The 19,563-nt window shown below is 41.0% G+C and overlaps 2 protein-coding genes across 2 annotated transcripts in view; both read left to right on the top strand.

Annotated features, from left to right (window-relative positions):
- Positions 1-19,563, top strand: part of LOC145433311 (uncharacterized) — a 247,864-nt gene that overhangs the window by 76,038 nt on the left and 152,263 nt on the right. The gene's annotated exons all lie outside the window — the stretch shown is intronic.
- LOC145452996 (NACHT, LRR and PYD domains-containing protein 1 homolog) overlaps positions 11,286-19,563 on the top strand; it is a 182,024-nt gene continuing 173,746 nt past the window's right edge. The window contains exons 1-2 of the mRNA XM_080331965.1: positions 11,286-11,407; positions 11,601-11,744. Of these exons, the coding sequence (XP_080188091.1) occupies positions 11,332-11,407; positions 11,601-11,744 (220 nt within the window). The 5' untranslated portion in view covers positions 11,286-11,331. The remainder of the gene's footprint in view (positions 11,408-11,600; positions 11,745-19,563) is intronic.

Raw genomic sequence — 19,563 nt, 5'->3', positions numbered from 1 at the left:
GTGCGTACATAGTATGCAATGTAAGATGTCATTGTGACGTAATATAAGCCTGTTTTGTATGCTCGGTAATTATGTCTCACGTAATTGGAAATGTAAAATGTTATTTACCTAATTTCCTATGGGTTAGGAGTAAGGATAGGGTGCAGTATGTCGTTGAAAAAGTATTTAAATATATGCACGTGTTGGATTTGAGTATAGAGTATATAATTAAAGAAATAATATTATTTTTATCAAGGGACGTAGGAATTAGGATGAGGAGTAAAAACAAAACCGTGCTTTGTCAGATAAGACGTTATATAATATCCAGTGGTCTGGTTAGTTAGCCAGACGAAGTAACGATGCAGCATCGTGATCTGAAATCGTATTGTAGATTGCCAACCCACGGATAGATGCGCTAGATGTTAGTCACGGATGAATGCACCGACAAACGTACTGCAGAGCCGGCTAAAAGCAGCAAACTTTGTAGTCCTAGAGCTGGCGATCCATGCGTCCAAATTTGATGCATCTGGTCTTTATCGTAAGCTATTGATGTACTGATTCCGAAAATACAAAATAAATTCTCGTCAGGGCAATGTAACTGGTCCAAAATAGCCGTTTAAGGCCGACTGTTCTGAAAAGTGAGAGCGCTGCAGCAGCATGACCACAACAATTACCAATTACGCCCAGCGATTGTTCAGAACAATGCCGATTCCCAGACTATCACGACTATTTTGGGGTGGTACCATTGCCTGGAAATATACTTTTATTGCGGAATCAGTGCGACACTAGCTTCCGATTAGGACCATACAAATCAAATTTCGACGCTTGGATCGCCAGCTATGGGACTATCAATTCCGCTGCTTTTAGCAGGCTCAGCAGTTCGCTTCTCGGCGTATTCAATCGTGAGTCACGTGTTGCGAATCCATCCGTTGGTTAGTAATCTAAAAATTGTATACAATGGCAGCCGAGGCCAGCATAGCGGTAAAAATAAAAAAACTTCGCCCGCAAGGGCGCAGTCAAGGGCTTCGGCGAATGGATCCACCAAATTCCTTGTCGACATTTAAAGAGAATGCATTATAAGTCAAATATTTTATGTTGTGCTTGTCAGGTCTCAATAGCAATTTAATGTAATTGAAATTTTAATTGAGCAAATTTTTTGTCAAATTACAATTACAATTACAATTACACAAAATAAAAATGCTTCAATTACAATTACATTACAATTACATTGAAAAATGTAATTAAATAGGGGAGATGTGGTACCGATGGATCAAAAATTGGAAAATGATCGCTGGCCCCAAAATGTTCAGCCGAAAACAGTAGGTCTTTTGCTGGCTCAGCACTTTGATACAAGCTCTACCTATCGCGCACATATACATGAATATCCGTCTTTTCAAAAAATATTTATGTACGTTCAAAATTTGTTGCTCGAACGTGTCATCGGTCCCCACCCGGTGGGTCCAATGGCACACGACCAGGGTACCTATGACACATATGCCCTAAATACCTCAGATGTGACAACTTTTCTTGCTCAGTATTATAATCTAAGCTACAGTAAGCCAAAGAAGAATGTTTGATCGCAACCGTCAAGAAATAGAATGAATATTAACTCAAATGTTGTCATAAAATCACGTTTCGATTTAGGCTCGGACTTATAAATTTGAGGGTACATACATATTGCCCGAAAATCGACAGTGTGACTTCCAAACACCTCGTTATAGCGATAAAACATCATATGCAATTATTACATAAAGATTTTCTGTACGTAGGCATGTTTCATTTGTTTTATGATTAGTATGCTTGATTATTTTGCTTGATTTGGCTATTCTATCATCGGTCCCCACCCTACGAATTTTATACATGAATCGAAAAAAATTCCACTCAAGGAAAGTACTGAAAAAATAATAGGTGCCATTATATAGCCTGATACAAGCCCTGCACTTCACAATAAAAATGATTGCTGGTTTGTTCGTGTTGAAGGTTACAAAGAAAAATGTATATGTCGATATAAATTTAGTTTACACCCCCCAAAACAAAAAACATCTGTGAGAGACCCCATAGCTCGCGCACGTCGAATTTTTTTGTATGCGAGGAAAGATTTTGCCAGCAAGCAATTGTGGACAAGTTCACGGAGTGTAATCATGGAATTATCATAGAGAATTTTCAAAGTATTTTCGGTCCCAGTGATCCATCGGTACCACATCTCCCCTACATTCAATTACAATTACAAATTACAATTGATCCAACTCTGGTGTGAACCTCAGAAATTTAGAGGTTCACGTTCACAAACGAAACTGGCTAGGTTCTGCACTGTGAACCTTTTTTATGCGATAAATCTTGCCCTATAAAGTTGGGCAATGGCCCATTATGAAGTAGCAAGCAAATAAACCCTCATATTTCAATAAATTAGTTATCTCATTAGGCCTTTTCATTGCAATTCTTATATTGTCTTCCAATATATCTTCTAAGATTAGTTCTAAGAAGCAAAATAAATGTAATCTTGATTACTTTTCCAATGTTATCGTATTCGACTACTTCCTGATTTTGCTGTAATCGTAATCGTTATCGTAATCGCGTGATTCAGAAGTAATCGTAATCGCAATCGATTACATTCATGAAGTAATCACCCCATACCAATACATTATCATGCCATTAAATGGAAGAGATCGTCCAAGTGAGCCTCGACAATTGACATATTTGCCTATGAGTTATGAATATTGCTATACGCCTCCTGGACAATCTGGTCTGGAGGAAACAGTTATATTTGGCAAATCAAATCCGCCTTTGTAACTATTCACTGGTGTTATGATCTATTATGAACGCCAATTACTAATATTACTGGTACATTTGACTATTAAGAGGTCATTTTGGCATCCATATGGTTGGCCTACGCCGTGAAGTTAAACTAATTAGTGGTACGCGGTCGGAAAAAGTTTGAGAAACACTGGCATATATGCCCCTGAACCTAATGCAATCCATGGCAATACCGTCTCCGACGCTTCCCCGCTTACGTACATAATTTACCCATTCCATGTTCCACCGTCGGCTATTTGTAGTACACGTTAAATTTTACATCACGACGTCTATGTGGGTAATAGCTAGCGACCAAGTGCTCATATATAGTCGTGGCTGCAATTGGTAATGCAGTTACTTGAAAATATTGGTAAACATTTTGAATTGCCGATTCATTGATTAGATTTCAAGAAATATTGAATGAAGAGAATCGCAAAGCGTTGTATAGTTCGGTGATGATGCCTACGTTATGTATCATATTCATATCACACGTCATTTGGGCAGAACGTCGATTGCTCTCCTATAGTTTTTTAGAGAACGGAATGTTTGCTAGATTGCAAATAAATAACGGTAAGCTAGCTATAGAAAAGGCGACCGATGAACCACTTGACTATCATATTGCGATACCGCTGATTGCGCTAAAAACGAATCTTGCAGAGCGTACCTTGAGTTGAGACTTTTCATTGTGGCAATATGTATCAGCATTCGGCAAGTACAGTAGCGAATAAAGGCGTATCATCAATCAGAAGATAAGTCAAGGCTATAGTCGGTTATCATATTTATTTACAGTAAGAAATAGTGCGGCTGACAACCTATATGAAAGTGACGGAGGATATGCTCAATTATATTGTTCTGACAACTATCCTTGTTACATTATATGATTGCGCAAGCGATTGCTGCATTGACTGAGTTTGACAACCACGGGTATGAAACGATTTTCATAAACGGTCCATATACGTTGGATAAATATCTTAATGGCTAGTTCAATTCGGAAAAGTATTAGCAGCTATAATCTGGGAGTAGTAGCTTAATTTTTCTGATGATCCATGTATGCACTGTCCCTCTGATCAAGTAACGCGCCCTGAAATCCTTATTTAAGATTTCGAAGCTTACGACATGTAGGTTAGGTATAACGAGTTCGCGGGTGCTGTTCTGCTTTAGATTAGTAAAAATCAGAAGCACGCAATTAAACCAGTGTCGTGTGGAATGATTCCCTTGAAAAAGCTGCTCCAGGAAGAATATATTTTTATGTGTATTACACGCAGATGACATCATTAGATCCACCATCAAACACGCTGATCGTTATTTATCATCACGTGAGCCCCACACAAGTTTGGGTTCGTATATCTTTACAAAGATATTTTGCTGATAAATCATAAGTCGGTCTAACTAAGTGTTAATATTTCACAATACAGTCACGACGTACCCCTGAAACAGGCTCGTTGAATCCCGGTGTTCGATCGAACCATGTTAACAGTCACTGCTTCTTGAAATCCCCAATTGTGCTACTGCAGGCAAACTACCTCTATTAATTACATTTCTCTGCCTCCACGACATACAGAGCGATATTGGATTTATTGGGGATATTGCTTGGATTCCATTATCTGGGTCGTGTAAATATGCTCTATGCGGAGATCAGAAATGTGCGTCAACGCAACGACCATCTGGAATAATGCGAATCATCCTATACGATTAACAGAATTAACTTTTACCAATATGATGTTTCTCTGATTGTTAGTGAGCGTTTACCCATCAACGTCCGCGAGTAATTTTTTCAAATATTTAAAAAATCTTTGGATTTATAAAGGCAACCGACCCTCCAGCACAAATAGTGATACTCAGTTTAGCATTCAATTAGTTAGTGAACTTATCATTCTGTAATCGCAGCTTCGATTTCACCGATGTACGTTACGAATTATGAATCACCGTGAAGTCAACACTGTAGTGTTTGAATTTGTCCCATAGTACATATTTAACAAAGCCAATCCGTCCGTATCCACGCAGTGTTGCAAAATCAACGGAAGCAAACAAATTATATCGCCCGTTGACTCGCTCCAACATATATATCATTTACTGAAAGCTATGTATGCGCCATTGTTTATTCAGACCTAACTTGCTGCGACGTGGAGTGAGTCACATGTTATGTAAGTAAAGAGAAGTAATTATACAGTCTTTGAACATATCCATTTCCGATCGATATACGAAAAAGTTACTATCTAAAATCTTATCGCGCCTACAGCAATTGCTAGGAAATATAGGTACTTGAATCGTTGTATTGCAAGAAATTCGCAGCGTATTTCCAACTTAGCCCGCTTGATTTTCACGCACTCTAAAATATTTGATGAGGAATCCGAAACTAGCATGCTAATTTCAACAAATACAATGCTTATTTCACGGACTATGATTGCAGCCGCACTATTTCAAAATTCTACTTGGCATGTCAACAAATTTTCGCTTTTCAACAATTTCAGTCTTTGCACTCGTCTTTTGAGACCGGGTTAAACCCGCTAGACGCCAACCCGCCACACGCCAAACGCCACCCTGCGGCTGGGTCTTTACGTGGCATCTGGCGTCTGACCGGGTTGAAACGCAGACTGACGGCTGAATTGCTACATGGCGTCTGCCGTGTGAATGGGTTGAAACGCAGACTGGCGGATGAAGTGCTATATGGCGTCTGGCGTCCAGCATTTTAGGACGCCGTATACTGCGACATGGCGTTCGGCTTCTGGCAATTTTGAGACCGCTGTGCCGTGTGTAGGTAGCCAGTTGCACAGCGTCTCGTGTACAGGATCTGATTTATAGGCAAAGTTAGAGAAGGCAAGGCTGGTGGATAAAAGGGATTGATCGCTGCATTATTATATTCGTCGATAGCGGAATGATGTCTGCTACAGTTATTTGTTTGATAGCTGCCCGAGTTTTCTTGTAGCATTGGCTGCAATGACTTGAGCTGAGGACTTTACACACCTTATTAAAATCGTTACCGCTGAAGAAGATCGTTTCAGTAAATGCAAAATCAGTTTTGAAAGTTGTATGATCATGCTGTGCTTGTACACTGGACTAACCTTGTAGAACACAGCGTCAGCCCAGAATTACAAGTTTTTTTATATAGACTACTTACATTCTGTCCTTCAGACTTCTTAGAAATAGCCTATCCATTCATCCCCGTATGACATAGCTAGCTAGCGCTTGCTGTCTATCAACTAAATTCCACGTATTTTCGGCATAGCCCTCACATGCGACAAACGTCGACATACAAATGAGATGCACCCGTGGCGTCTTGATAGTTGATATATCAGACTCCAAACGCCGGCATGCACAAATTAGATGCATTCGGTGGCGTCTTGATAGTCGTTATATCCGTTCGGACGTCAATCAGCGACAATCGACATACACAAATTAGATGCAGCCGGTGGCGTCTTGACAGTCGATATATCCGACGCCACACGTAGGCGTATACAAGTTAGGTGCACCCGTCGCGTCTGGATAGTTGATATATCAGACACCAAACGATGGCATGTACAAATTAGATCCGTTCTGTGGCGTCTTGTTCGTCCATATATACGTCCAGACGCCAAACGGCGACAATCGACATGTACAAATTAGATGCAGCCTGTGTCGTGTTGATAGCTGATATATCCGACGCCAATCGTCGACATATACAAGTTAGATGCACTCCGTGGCGTCTGGATAGTTGATATATCAGACTGCAAACGCCGGCATGTACACATTAGATGTATTCGATGGAGTCTTGATAGTCGATATATCCCTTCAGACGCCAAACGGCGACAATCGACATGCACAAATTAGATGCAGCCCGTGGCGTCTTGATAGCTGATATATCCGACGCCAAACGTCGACATATACAGATTAGATACACCCCGTGCGATCCTGATATTCATCATCTAGTATCCAATTCACTATACCAGTGGTTCTCATCTCAACCTCCGGTCCGTGGCAAGTCTCCTGCTGGTCCGCCTAATATTTTCGAATTTTATATCTCAATTACAAATTGCAATTTATTCAATACTCCGTTTAAAATCCATCGTCTTAAGATACTTGTAAATGTATTCGCATCACGATTGTGTAGGTCATTGTGGTATAACTATGCTGACGCCGTTGCCGTGTGACGAGTAGTGAGGCCTTGGATGATTGACCAACTGTAACGTCTGAGCTCTCACCCTACCAAAAAAGCTACATGCCGCGCACTCAAGTTAACGCTACACGTAACGTGAGTTACGGACGTTTTGAGTGCCGTTAAAACTCACTTTAGGTCTGAGGTAACTTTGTGATCCGCAATTGAGTTTTACTCAGTACTAAAGCATGCGTTACTTGGTAACCGTAACTTAAGTAACATCTATGATCTCAACCCTTAGTCACTAACTGAAGTACATTAATTCAGGGGCACCGTTGCCCTCTCAATTTTCGAGTTTGACATTGTAATATTATAGAATGACATTTTGATATGCATGCATACATATGAAATCGTCAGACCAAGAAGTGTTGTCTGACGATATAGCTGTAATATTTTAGGACTGCTGTGGACATATTGTAAGGTTTCTGAACCAAGTTCCCATTGCTCATGCTTGTGTCTGTTTTCTAGGCTACATTCTAGTAGATGATGAATGATTCTACCATGTCGATTGAAGTCTAGGCTATGCAACGCGTGGCAAAACACAGAAGTCACTACCACGGCGCTAAACTTCTTGGGCGGCGCGGATCATTTCAGTTTTACTTAGCTAATGTCTGTGGCAATCCGCCACCGCGCAGGAAGAGCAAGACTTCTAATTTCAATGTGTCGGCGGAGAGAAAAAGTCAAAGGCAATACAAACAAGGGTGTAGCCAGAAAACATTTATTTGAGGGGGGCAGTTTAAGGAAGCTCCCCCGTGGGAAGACCTCGCAGAACAGTATGTAATTCCGTGGTCAATTTCATCACTATACCCTTTATACATACGATTCTTAGACGCACACACACATCCTATGGAATCTCCCAGTTGCCAACTATAGCTTGTATTGGGCAATCGTTTCACGGACGAGCCAGGAACCAGGAAATTATTGCAACAAATGCAACGGTAAAAATCCAAATGCGATGATCACGGATTGGGTATACAATTGCAAAGTTGATTTGTCCAGTATTTTATCGGTGACGGCAGTGACTGGCGGATATTCAAGGATTGTTGCTACCCAGGGCAAGAGCTACCACCTAGTCATTGTTATTGTGCTCATTGCACTGTAGATTAATCTCAATAAAGTTACTTATTGTCATTCATTTCCATGTGTATATGCAGTCTTGGGTATGAGATAGCTGCGAGTGTAAAGAGAGACAGGAGAGACTGGACGCCGATACTAGCCAGGGGTAATCGTCAGCAATGTATCGATTCAGCAATCCGGCCCGCCAAGTACTTAATTTTCCTATATCCGGCCCGCCGACTGTAGAAGTTATGTGACTCGAGACTTGGACTGCTAATACAGCATGTCATTGTACCTGCGAAAAAGAGTAAAGTTACCCCATTATTCGTTTTTCGTCTACCAGTAATGCTGTTACTGGATACATTGGAACCTGGAAATGCTTTTTGTGGGGAAGAACCATGTCGAAGTTGTATAAAAAGTGCCATGAACATGACTAGAACTTGAAACTCAAAAGCGCAACAATGACATGTCCTGGCACTTGACTCAGTGCTGAATTGAGAATTAGTCGATTTGACCAGAGTCAAAACTATAAGAGTAGGATTTCCCTGTGACTTATAACCTTGTGACTTGGTTACAACCATAATGTTCTCACTAATTTTTGACGGGTCTGCGCACACTCTCCTAGTCACTGCGCAGTACGCCGTACGCACAGTTTCCGTTTTAGAGCAATAATTAGAGGCAAATAGACTCGGTCCTTATCAGCCTAGAAATTTTCCATTGATCTTTTTATTATTATTTAATAATAAAAGCATGTTATGGTGCTTATAACAGCGTGGTCTTTTGCACCACGTGACACAAATTCCATCACTAACACAAGCTAATTTGCAAATTCAGTACATGATACTCTCAGTCAGAAGTCAAATGTAAATAATTATATACGGCGTCCCGATGATGTTGCAAAGTCGATTACGTGTCGTAATATATTGGTGTCTTTCAATAAGATTTCAAAGTCGAATTGTATTCTATTTCGATGCGCACTGTTCCTTAGTATCCGTCTGCGTTGTTCTAGTATCGGACAATCCTTTAAAAAATGGCGCACGTCTTCGATGACTCCACAATGGACACACAGCGGTGTCGCAAACACCCCTATCCTGTGGAGATGTTCATTCAATCCGCAGTGTCCCGTTCGTAACCGAAATAACGTGGATTCGTTTTTTCTCGATTCTTGTCTTGGAATTGTCGTGTCGATGTTAGGCTGGTATTGTCGATACGTTGCTCCCTGGTCATTACTTTGGTATTGTCCATTCCAGATCGAATGCAATGGCGGAACATTAACGTTGTTGCGTCTGTTAGCGGTAAATCGTGGGTCGTGGTTTCATTTGCGATGTTTGCGGCTTCTCTTGCAAGTCGATCTGCAATTTCGTTTCCTCTGACGCCGGAATGTCTGGGTATCCACTCAATTGTAGTTGACATGCTTCTATTCTTCGGGCGATGTCCTATTTCCACGACTTCATTGATTATGAGGTGTCGAGCTGAACGGAAATTATGTACGTATTGCAGAGCACTAATTAAATCTGTTAAAATGATGGAGTCGGTAATGTTGTTTTGGTGTATCCAATTCAAGGCACATTTAATGGCACATAATTCTGCTGTGAATGACGAGAAATTTCAGTGATCAGCGTGAGCGATTCTCAGGTCAATATATACTTGGCACATATACCGAGTGTCCGGATCCATTCGCGGTATTCGACCCATCTGTGAATATGAACATTGAGTTAGAGTAGTAAGCATCTAAAAATTCCCTAACTTCGATGGCTATCATGTCATTGTACCATCATGCCATCGTACGCAGGAGGAAAGGGCACCATTATATTTTTACTCAACATATTTCGATGAAAATGAATGACTGGCGTATGAGCGAGGATAATGACGCCTTCTTATACACGTTTACAGTGTTGGTACCAGAGGCAGTGCCTCTAGTTGAAACGAAATAAGTTATCGTGATCGGAAGCATGTGGTCTACTGCAAACAGTGTCTCGATCAATATTACCCGATAGTAGGGATTGCTCGGCTCGAGTTTATATTCCAATACATTTTTTCCGAAGTATAGTGCAGCGGTGTCATTCTGGTTATTCGACATTAACTCATCACGGAACATTTTGCAACTATGAAATCGCGCTGCGCGCATTATGCTACTGATACAAACGTTAAAATATGCAGGTAATAACTACTGTACTTCATATTTTCTTCCGAATAATTTGAAATACTTAAGCCTAGTTAACCATGCTTAATGTCTATACCCCATACAAACTGTGTGCGACCACCATGAAGTCACATTTTCACGCCGGAATAATCCAGTGTGACGTCATTTAGACAACAAACATCGCAAATGCACCCCTTGCCATTGAATTGCGCGCAGCGCGAAGAAATCTTGAAGATTAATTAGGATCTCTCAAAAAATCGGAACTCAATTTGTAAATTCAAATTGCATGTCGACGGCCGCCAACACATACGGTACTAATTTAATTAGTTATCCACGGCCGCACGAATGTCCCTTACAGCCGCAGGTTGGCCACCCTGGTGTAGCAGGTGATGAGATATAGCGTGGTTGTTCAACTGTGTGGCCTGTTTTATCTCGATATTGAATTCATGCGACCCGCGGCCTCTACGAAGTTTCAAAGTGGCCCGCGACCCGTTTCGAGTTGGCGACCCCTGGCATAAGTGATGTCTTACAAAAGCCTAGAATTGTGCCATGCTACAAGTCGACGATTACGGAATCAAAAATATGAGATATCGGCCTAGTGTAAATGACCATTGTAGTCGACAAACATCATGATTACCACAAATGACATTCGGCTTGAGTACATCGTAAATACCGATAATGCAAGTCTTCTCGCTTCGACTAACTCACGAGTAAGCACCACCCTCGCTCACTACGCAGTGCGCATATATGTGTATAATAACATACAGTCACTAAAATTTTACGTTTACGCAAGTAGTAGGGAATCTCTGAATATTAGGGCCGCGGGCCACATTATCATGTAAGACAGAAAACTGTCCGCGGGCCGGACAAAATCCCTTCGCGGACCGGATCCGGCCCGCGGGCCGTATGTCGCCCACCCCTGCTCTAGATCAATTGCAAATTTTACGTTATATTTATCTAGACCAGGGACCATCCTCGTGCGTTTTCAATTGACATGTGATATTGTAGTATATTTGGCAGACTGGCAGGAAACTTGAAACCGACCGACGCCGGTCCAATTTCGGCGGCTGAGAACCGCTGATCTATAACATTTTTATCAGATGCATCATATCAGTTGCAACTGATAGTCACGACAAGATCTACATAAACCTCCTTTACGAATTGTAATTAATATATATTTCCAGTATTGTCATATACGCTAGCTGATTAGTACCACGCTAATAATACCATGGCAGAAGGGGGTCAAGATCACGATTCTGGTGTCGCTGAAGAAATGCCTACGTCATTATCACCACAAGCAAGGGGTAAGTAATGTCTGTTTTTTTAGCGCAGACCACTTATTAAACAGTTGTATACTTATTCAAATTCTGCACATTTCGCTCGCTGTGTAAAGAATATACAGAAATATATCGAAGAACGTAATAGAATCCCAATTTATTTTATGACAAGAACATGTATGTAACCGGGCACGCAGTACAGTACTGACTTGTGTTTTAGGATCTACAACTTTGGCTCAAGGTGAAAATGTTAATCTGAGGTTCAATAAGAGCACGGTTAACCTTGTGGCCGGAAATCAGACGAACGTAAAAAATGTGTTCAACTTCACCAGTTCTGAAGGAGAAGCTACTCCATCGAGTCATGGTAAGTTGAATGATTTTTCATCCGATATGGGGTCTCAATTAGGGAGAATGGGCCACCTCGAGGCTCTTTGTCACGGACTAGCAAAATGTGTGAAAAAGGAGTCATGTTAATTTTGTTAGTGTTATGGGGCATCAGCATGTTGATTGTTGATACTTCGATTAAGCACAATGAAGGCCGTCAGTGTAGCCCGGATGAACTTTGAGACGATGTACCTGGATTTCATTCAAGTACCACGATTGCTCGATCATGTGGCCAAATCTTTAAAGCAGGGGCCGGCAACCTCTTTTTTATGCAAAGCCATATTGACCCTATTTCTCCGTTCCAACTCTTAAAGAGCCATACATGTCAATAATCTTCCACGTCATAATTGAAAGCCGTGACGTCAAGCTAGAACCAATTCGAACCCAATATACATGAGATTCGTCGTGTGCGCCATATTTGGTCCGTAAAAACCTGTACTTATCACGCTGCTTGCCTTATTGGAGCATGCAAAACTTGAATTAGACAAATCTTTTGCCAGTTGTGATGAAAAATGTGACGTGATAAGAGAAATGCCGAATACATTGCCGGGATTGCTGTCGGCACGTACTTAAGCATCGTGGCATAATCTGGCCTGAGTCGTCACTGGATATCGTGAATACTGAAATTTAGGGTTGGAATCAGCAATATGACATCATGTGACGTCATAGGATCACTTATTCGTTCACACATGACTTTTCGCAGGTTCGAGGTAATCCACTGTAATATGTATTGTGATGGCGAGTATATTGTGATGTGGATCTGGAACTCCGCATTATATCCATATAGGCTAACCTGATCCTAGTACTACACACTTAAAACATAATGGTAAACGAGTAACGTGCGGAGAGGTTCATGGATGGTGATGGCCGTTTCCTTACTTTGTTGGATTGGAGGTTTTATTGTCTGAAACAATACCCTCCAAATAATCACGATACTTGGTGTTTCCAGGGAATTTAGATGCAACTTGCATTGCAGATAGTCATGTATTTTTTTCCAGACACGCTTTATTAATAATAATTAGGGGGTTTTGGTAAGTGTTCTGATGTACAACAAATATACACTTACACACTTTATTGTATTAACTCGAGAGAGGAAACTTTTCGTGGATGCATTAAGAACGTGAACTCTTTTTGAAAAGAGCATTTGAAAACTTTTTCATGAGATGGTTTGATAAATAAGCTATCATTAGGGAAATACAACGTTACATATGTCGATCAGAGCAGGCTCTGCAACGTTGTAGAGAAGTGGTTTCAAACATTTTTCGACCCATCGTCCCCTTTTTCAAGCTCAACACCGATCATCGCCAACATACCAACTGTAATCACCGGCGGGTTGACTGAAAAAACAAAAACAAAAAAGGTCATCTTATCGGGTCGATGTCTAATTTGACACTTTTGTAACTAAATTTCCGTGGGTTGACTAAAAAAAGGACAGCCGTTTAGACGCGTCATCGCCCCCTATCGCCCACTCCGTCATTTTCGCCACCAAATCGCCCACGTTGGGAACCACTGTTGTAGAGCCTGGTGCAAGATACTCCCTCATTGGCCACTGACATTTAATTAATGATTTCTACTATCCCATTCACAAATAAAACAAGGATACCTCGTAGTTTTAGACACTTAAACCAGTAGCATATTTATGAGTTCAAAATCTACGGAAACTTCACACGTTTGAGTAGTTTGAATAACATCTTCCAAATTTTAAATCAAACGTTTCATATTCTCTTATGATCCCTTGATTTCAGTTGTACCAGATACGGAGTTAAACGCACAATGATTTGTATTGTGTGACAAATTAGCTTTGAGGCTTGATGCATGAATAACAAGGCGCAATTCACAGTTCCCAATATCTCTATAAGGCCTTGAACAACGACAACATAGACAAAAGAGGGCTCGGAGGCGAGGTATCAGTGCCGAGAATACGTCTAGCTTTTAATCTGAAACTTACAATAAGAGCTAATTCCTTTGGCAAAATTCACATTTATGACAAATATATTTAGCTCAACCTGATATAGCTTCAGATCATAGCTGCTGATCGCGTCAGACAATGGCTCTTACCGAGAGAATCTTCTTCAACTATTAGTAAAAATTTTGACGGCAACGGAATTGTGACATCTGGCCCATGAGGAGTCGGTCGAATTACGCAAGTCAAATTGGATATGTAATTTTATGATCATTTTTGACATTGAATCCCCCAAAAAACATGACCAAATGTAACAATCTTTCCATGTCTGCGTGTTTCTCTTAAAACCATTGGCACACGAAATTCTAAAGTTTTTTTGGTTTACAAATGCTTCACAGCCTCAATGTCGTTTATTTTTAATTCAGTGTGTCGTGCATATTTCTTCTTTACATCGCGTAGGAGAGACTACTACAATTCGTTTCGACGCCTTTTTATCTTTTCATTGTATCGCAGTCCTGTGATGTTTTAAAAATAAGATAATATTAGATTGATATTGATATCAAACACTAGACCTATAATAGGCTACTTGCTACTTACTTTTACTTCTACTTGAGTATTCGAGTACCTAAATACTTTGACATATTCCGTTGACGTCACAATCAATATAGCTATGACCAATGTTCCCTCTAATTTTTCGCGAGTCTGCGCAAAGATGCCAACTCACTGCGCAGGCCCTTGGACAACAGTGCGCAACCAGGCCCCCCATATGGTGATAAGCCGAACTTCTGGGGGGGCTTTGGCCCCACACCCCCTCAGGCTATACGCTGTTTACCGCAACTTGTATCTGCTACATTGAGTGTCCGTTTAGTGGGTCGGCTTTCCTCGCCTAAACGCGCGATGCGCGACAAATTTCTATAATTCATGACTGGATCGGTCAATATGATCGGTAATTGCGTATTGCTATCTATTTTTATCCTCTCTCTGCTCACGTAATCTGATTTACCGGTAGAGCTGAGGGAGATGTGTTTGAAAAGGTACGACCCCTCCATAATAATTTAACATCTCCCGGTGTATATAGCCGTTGGCAGGAACGAAACAGCACTTCGTTAGCCCCCCTCCTAAAAAAAAACCTGAGTCTTGGGCTCCCATAGGGTGATAAACTGCCCCCCCCTTACATTATTCGCTTTGGCCACGAAATTATAGTTGCACTGTATAGTGAGCCAGCGCGAAGCGCGAAAATTTTCGAAAATTCATGATAAAATCGGTCAATAAGATCGGGAAATGCATATTTTTTGCTATCAATTCCAGGTCCTCTCTACTCACGTATATTCAGATTTACCGGTAGAGCTGAGTGAGGTGACCTCCTGTCTGTTATATCAAAAATATAGAATCGCCCAAACGTACTAAACTGAAAGATCACGCGATTTTGCATTGGTATTTCTTTACTGGCATATATTTTTTTCCTGCGGGATGGTATTTGTCTTATGGGGTTCAGATTGCCAAGACAGGAACATTCGGTGCCAGTCATTTAGGCGCCTATATGTGCGATTAAACCTATATGTATTTCGCATATATAACGAAGTTTTCGGTCAGCATAGGGCAGTCCTTTACGGCCAAGGTTTTCTCGCTGCCGATCGTTCTGGCACACTTCTTGGAGTCGCATGTTACATGGCCTAAAACCTTATATGTCTTAGTCACTAAGACTTAGTGCGTCGTGGCGCGGTAATGGCCAACGCCGATATGCCCATTTCTATTAATATAGAGGGGTTTGGGGTGCGGCAGTTACGGCCCTGCGACTACGAAGTGGAAACAATTCACAATTTTTCAGTATTTTCCTCCGGTATTGCAAAAGTGTCCTCTTTTCAGATTTCCAAAATGTGGTATCCTAGGTATTACCTTATCGACAGAAAACTCCCGTTCAAACGAATTGAATAATATTAAAATTTTTGAAGCTGAGAAGCTGATGTAATTCCACGCCCTACAGTGCACAGTTGCAGCGTTTACTGGTGGACGTTTGCAAGGGGGTGGATTTTTCAACAATGTTGGTGCTTGTACTTGCATATTCTGCATATTATCCTATCTCACCATACGTGATCAGATTTGCCTGATGAAAGTGATGACTTCGAAAATTCACGGCATGTAATTGTACAGTAAATCTTACGCAATGTTCATGCCACACGGAGAAGACTAGGCTATTCGTTAGTTTCTCGCAGATTACCTTCGCGCTAGCCCATTGTTATTTAGTTAAACCATGTTATCTCGCCATTCCCAGAAAAGATTGTGCTACTGAAATGATACCAGTATCGCTCACGAGACCTTATACCAGTGATTCCCAAGTGCGGCCCCCAGAGAGCCTTCTTGCGGCCCCCAAAATATATTCAGAAATCGATTTATGAAAAAAAAAATCATATTTATAAAATACTCTGGCTTGGCTTGGCCTCTCTACTTTTTAATTATAGAATTGCAGGAAAGTTGTGAGTATAGACTGCTAACGTTACGTCACTGCTGTTTCAATGCAATATGCCCTAACTTTCCAGTTGAACGAGCAAGTAGCTATAGATATATAAATAGGTATTGATAACTTTCAAAACCGGAGGAAAATCTCTCCCTCGTGGTCTCCTGACTAAAAAAGAAAAAGAGGCTCAACTCCCGGAAAATACAGTTTTTCTTTCACAATAACATGTGGTTAACTGAAAATAAATAACATGTGGTTGACTGAAAAAAAGGTCAGCTTCCCGGTCCAGCTCCCGAAATAGCCGCCGTTGCGTTCCTACAGTGCTGATTTGATGTATATCAGTCGAATTTGGCCCTATATGTAACCAAAATCCTCAAAATAAAAAGACATTTGGGCGTCCTCCGAGGACACGTTTTTTTAAAAAAAAGACAAATAATCTTAAAAGAGGACGTATGGTAACCCGGTGATAACTAGATGTGAAACACGTGACTCATGGTTGAATACGCCGAAATGCATACTGCTTAGTCGGCTAAAAGCAGCATAATTGGTAGTGCTATATTCAGGGCCGTAACTGCCGCACCCCAAACCCCCAATTGAGGTGGGTCGAGCTCGAAGGGGGCCCAAAATTATTTCGTTAATTAGCATAAATTATAGAGTATTTTTTGAAAAGTTATGCAACTTCTTCAAAAATGTCTCGCCGCATACCTTGATTATTGGGTGCTCTTCCCCAAGACAAAATACGCAAGATTTGTAGAAATGGGCATATCAGCGTTGGACATGACCGCACCACAACGCACCAAGACGTATAAAGTTTTAGGCCATGTAACATGTGACTCCAAGACGTGTGTCAGAACGATCGGTAGCGAGAAAGCCTTGGCCGAAAAGGGCTGCTTTTATGCTGACCAGAAACTTCGAAATACCAAAAGCCTCGTTATATACAAAAATACATATAGGTTTATTTGTGCATATAGGCGCCTAAATGGCTGGCGCCGAATGTTCTCGTCTTGACAATCTGAACATCACAAGACAAATACCATCCCGCAGGAAATAAAATTATATGCCAGTGAAGAAATACCAATCTGAAATCGTGGTATCTTCCAGTTTCGTAGGTTTGGGCAATTCTACATTTTTTGATAACGTAGGTTTGGGCTATTCTACATTTTTTGATATAGCAGACAGGATGTCACGAAATAGCATAATGAGGAAAAATCATATCTATGGGTCTGCCCGCCGGAAGATGTTTAATTTTATTGGGTCTGCAGTTTCAAAGACACCTCTCACTCAGCTCTACCGGTAAATCGGATTACGTGGGCAAAGAGACAACCATGCAATTCCCGATTTTATCATGAATTATCGAAATATTGGCGCGTCGCGCTGTCTCAATAAACAGTACAACTTTAATTTCGTGGCAAAAAGCGAACAACGTCATGTGGGGTCAGTGTATCACCCTATGGGAGCCCGGGGTCCTGACGAAGTGCCATTACGTTCTTGCCAACGGGTATACCCCCGGATATGTTTAATTACTATTGAGGGGGCATACACCTTTTCAAACACACCTCACTCAGCTCTACCGGTAAATCAGATTACGTGAACAGAGACAAGAGGAAAATTATAAAAATACATGCAATTGAGCCATTCCCGATCATATTGACCGATTCAGTCATGAAAGTAAAGAAATTTCTCGCGCTTCGCGCGTATAGACGTGTAAAGTTGATTAACTTAACGGACACCCGAGCAATGCAGCATATAAGTAGCGGTAAATAGTGTACATTTTTAAAATCTCGCCAGGGCAATAAAACCACTCCGAAATAGCCATGATGACTGTTTGGGTCCGTTTCATAGCCGTAGTATTCGTGCGGCCCCGAGCGTGCTCTGAAATTCGAAATTTGGCCCTCACACCGAAAAAGTTTGGGAACCACTGCCTTATACTAAAAGAAAAATCTCTTTCGTGAGGCGCACGTCATTGCAAATTATCATTTCTTCACATAGCGCAATATTTAACTTTACTGACCGCACTTGTCCCTCGGTTTCAGACTTCATCGATAATACTATTGCCCCCTGGCAATGTTCCGCCTGATTTTTCACGAGTGTGCGCGCTTGCGCGGTACCTTGGAGAACAACAATTGAAAAAAGAAAAAAAGTCATCCCTACAGATTTTTTGTGCGCAGCTAAGATTTTCTGTGCGCAGAGACCGGTTCAGCACTGCGCATTTGCGCCCGTACGCAGCTTAGAGGGAACATTGGCTATGACCCAATAGCATGGAATATGTCACAGAACAGTCTGTTTTTAGCAATGAAATGCAAAATTTCAAATCACAGATGATAAACAATCGTGACGTGAGAAAAAAGCGACTTCATATTCGTAATCAGCGTAGAAAAATTGACTTCGTTGTCACTTTTTCGGCGAAAAAGCAGAAATCATGTCGTCCTTAGTTATTGCTACATTGACATTGAGCAAATATTTTTCATTGCTACCGATATTACCCAATTAAAAATTTAGCCAACACCCTAATTGCACGTATTTGGTTTTATGATACAATAAACATATGAAATCAAGATGGTTCCTGCAGTGGCGTATCAGCTGGCGCTGCAGTCGATGGGTTTCGTTGAAAATGCCGCCCCCTTAAGCAGACCGCAGCAAATTTCGACATAGTTTCATGTTCAAGCAATCTTTTCAATAAAAATAAATACAAATAATATGCCGCGTCTCATAAGTACTGTAATGCTTGAGCAAGAAGCCTCACCGTCTCAGTGTTTATAGGGCCAAAAATAATAAAGACAAGAAATAGTACGCCTGTTAGATTTTCTACGTTAGACAACGATGTGCAGTTTATATCAATGTCATTGCTTGGTTGCATAAGCATCAGTCGCGGACTACCTACTAGGGATGGTACGAACCCCTGAAAGGTTTTGGTTCGTGTCAATAAGGGTCACCAAACAGCATATTCCTAGTTCAAACCCTACAATTTCGTAAAATAATATATTGATATACATGATAACTCGTGACGACTCGGGACATATTATGCCTCTGTGGTGGCGTACCTGCTGACTTTTCAAATGTCCCCAAATACATTCACTAGAACAATTGAATGCTATAATAATTCCACAAAATCAATATATTCGGTCGCTTTGCCAAAAATGGCAACGAGGAATCGGCTGGACTGGAATGATCTATATTTGGGAGTGGAACACCAGTTTCTATCCTTACGCCAGATATTATCTCAAAAAACAACTTATACAGTATAGCCAACACCCTCATCGAGAATCCAATCAAGATATATCCCGTAGACTACACATGATAAATGTTTTACATTTGTCGTCTATGCAGTGTTTATATCAATTTCATGGACTATAAGCATTAAGCACCCTTCGCAGACTTGCTACATATATTGTTTGTTTTGGGGTATTCATTGTGTTTGTTGACTACTATGGTCATTTTTCA

The sequence above is a fragment of the Botryllus schlosseri genome, chromosome 1, assembly GCF_051294905.1.
Source record: "Botryllus schlosseri isolate E-star chromosome 1, Bs_hap1, whole genome shotgun sequence".
Taxonomy (NCBI): Eukaryota; Metazoa; Chordata; class Ascidiacea; order Stolidobranchia; family Styelidae; genus Botryllus; species Botryllus schlosseri.
Note: the sequence above shows the minus strand (reverse complement) of the source record. Positions and strands in the feature narration are given on the sequence as shown.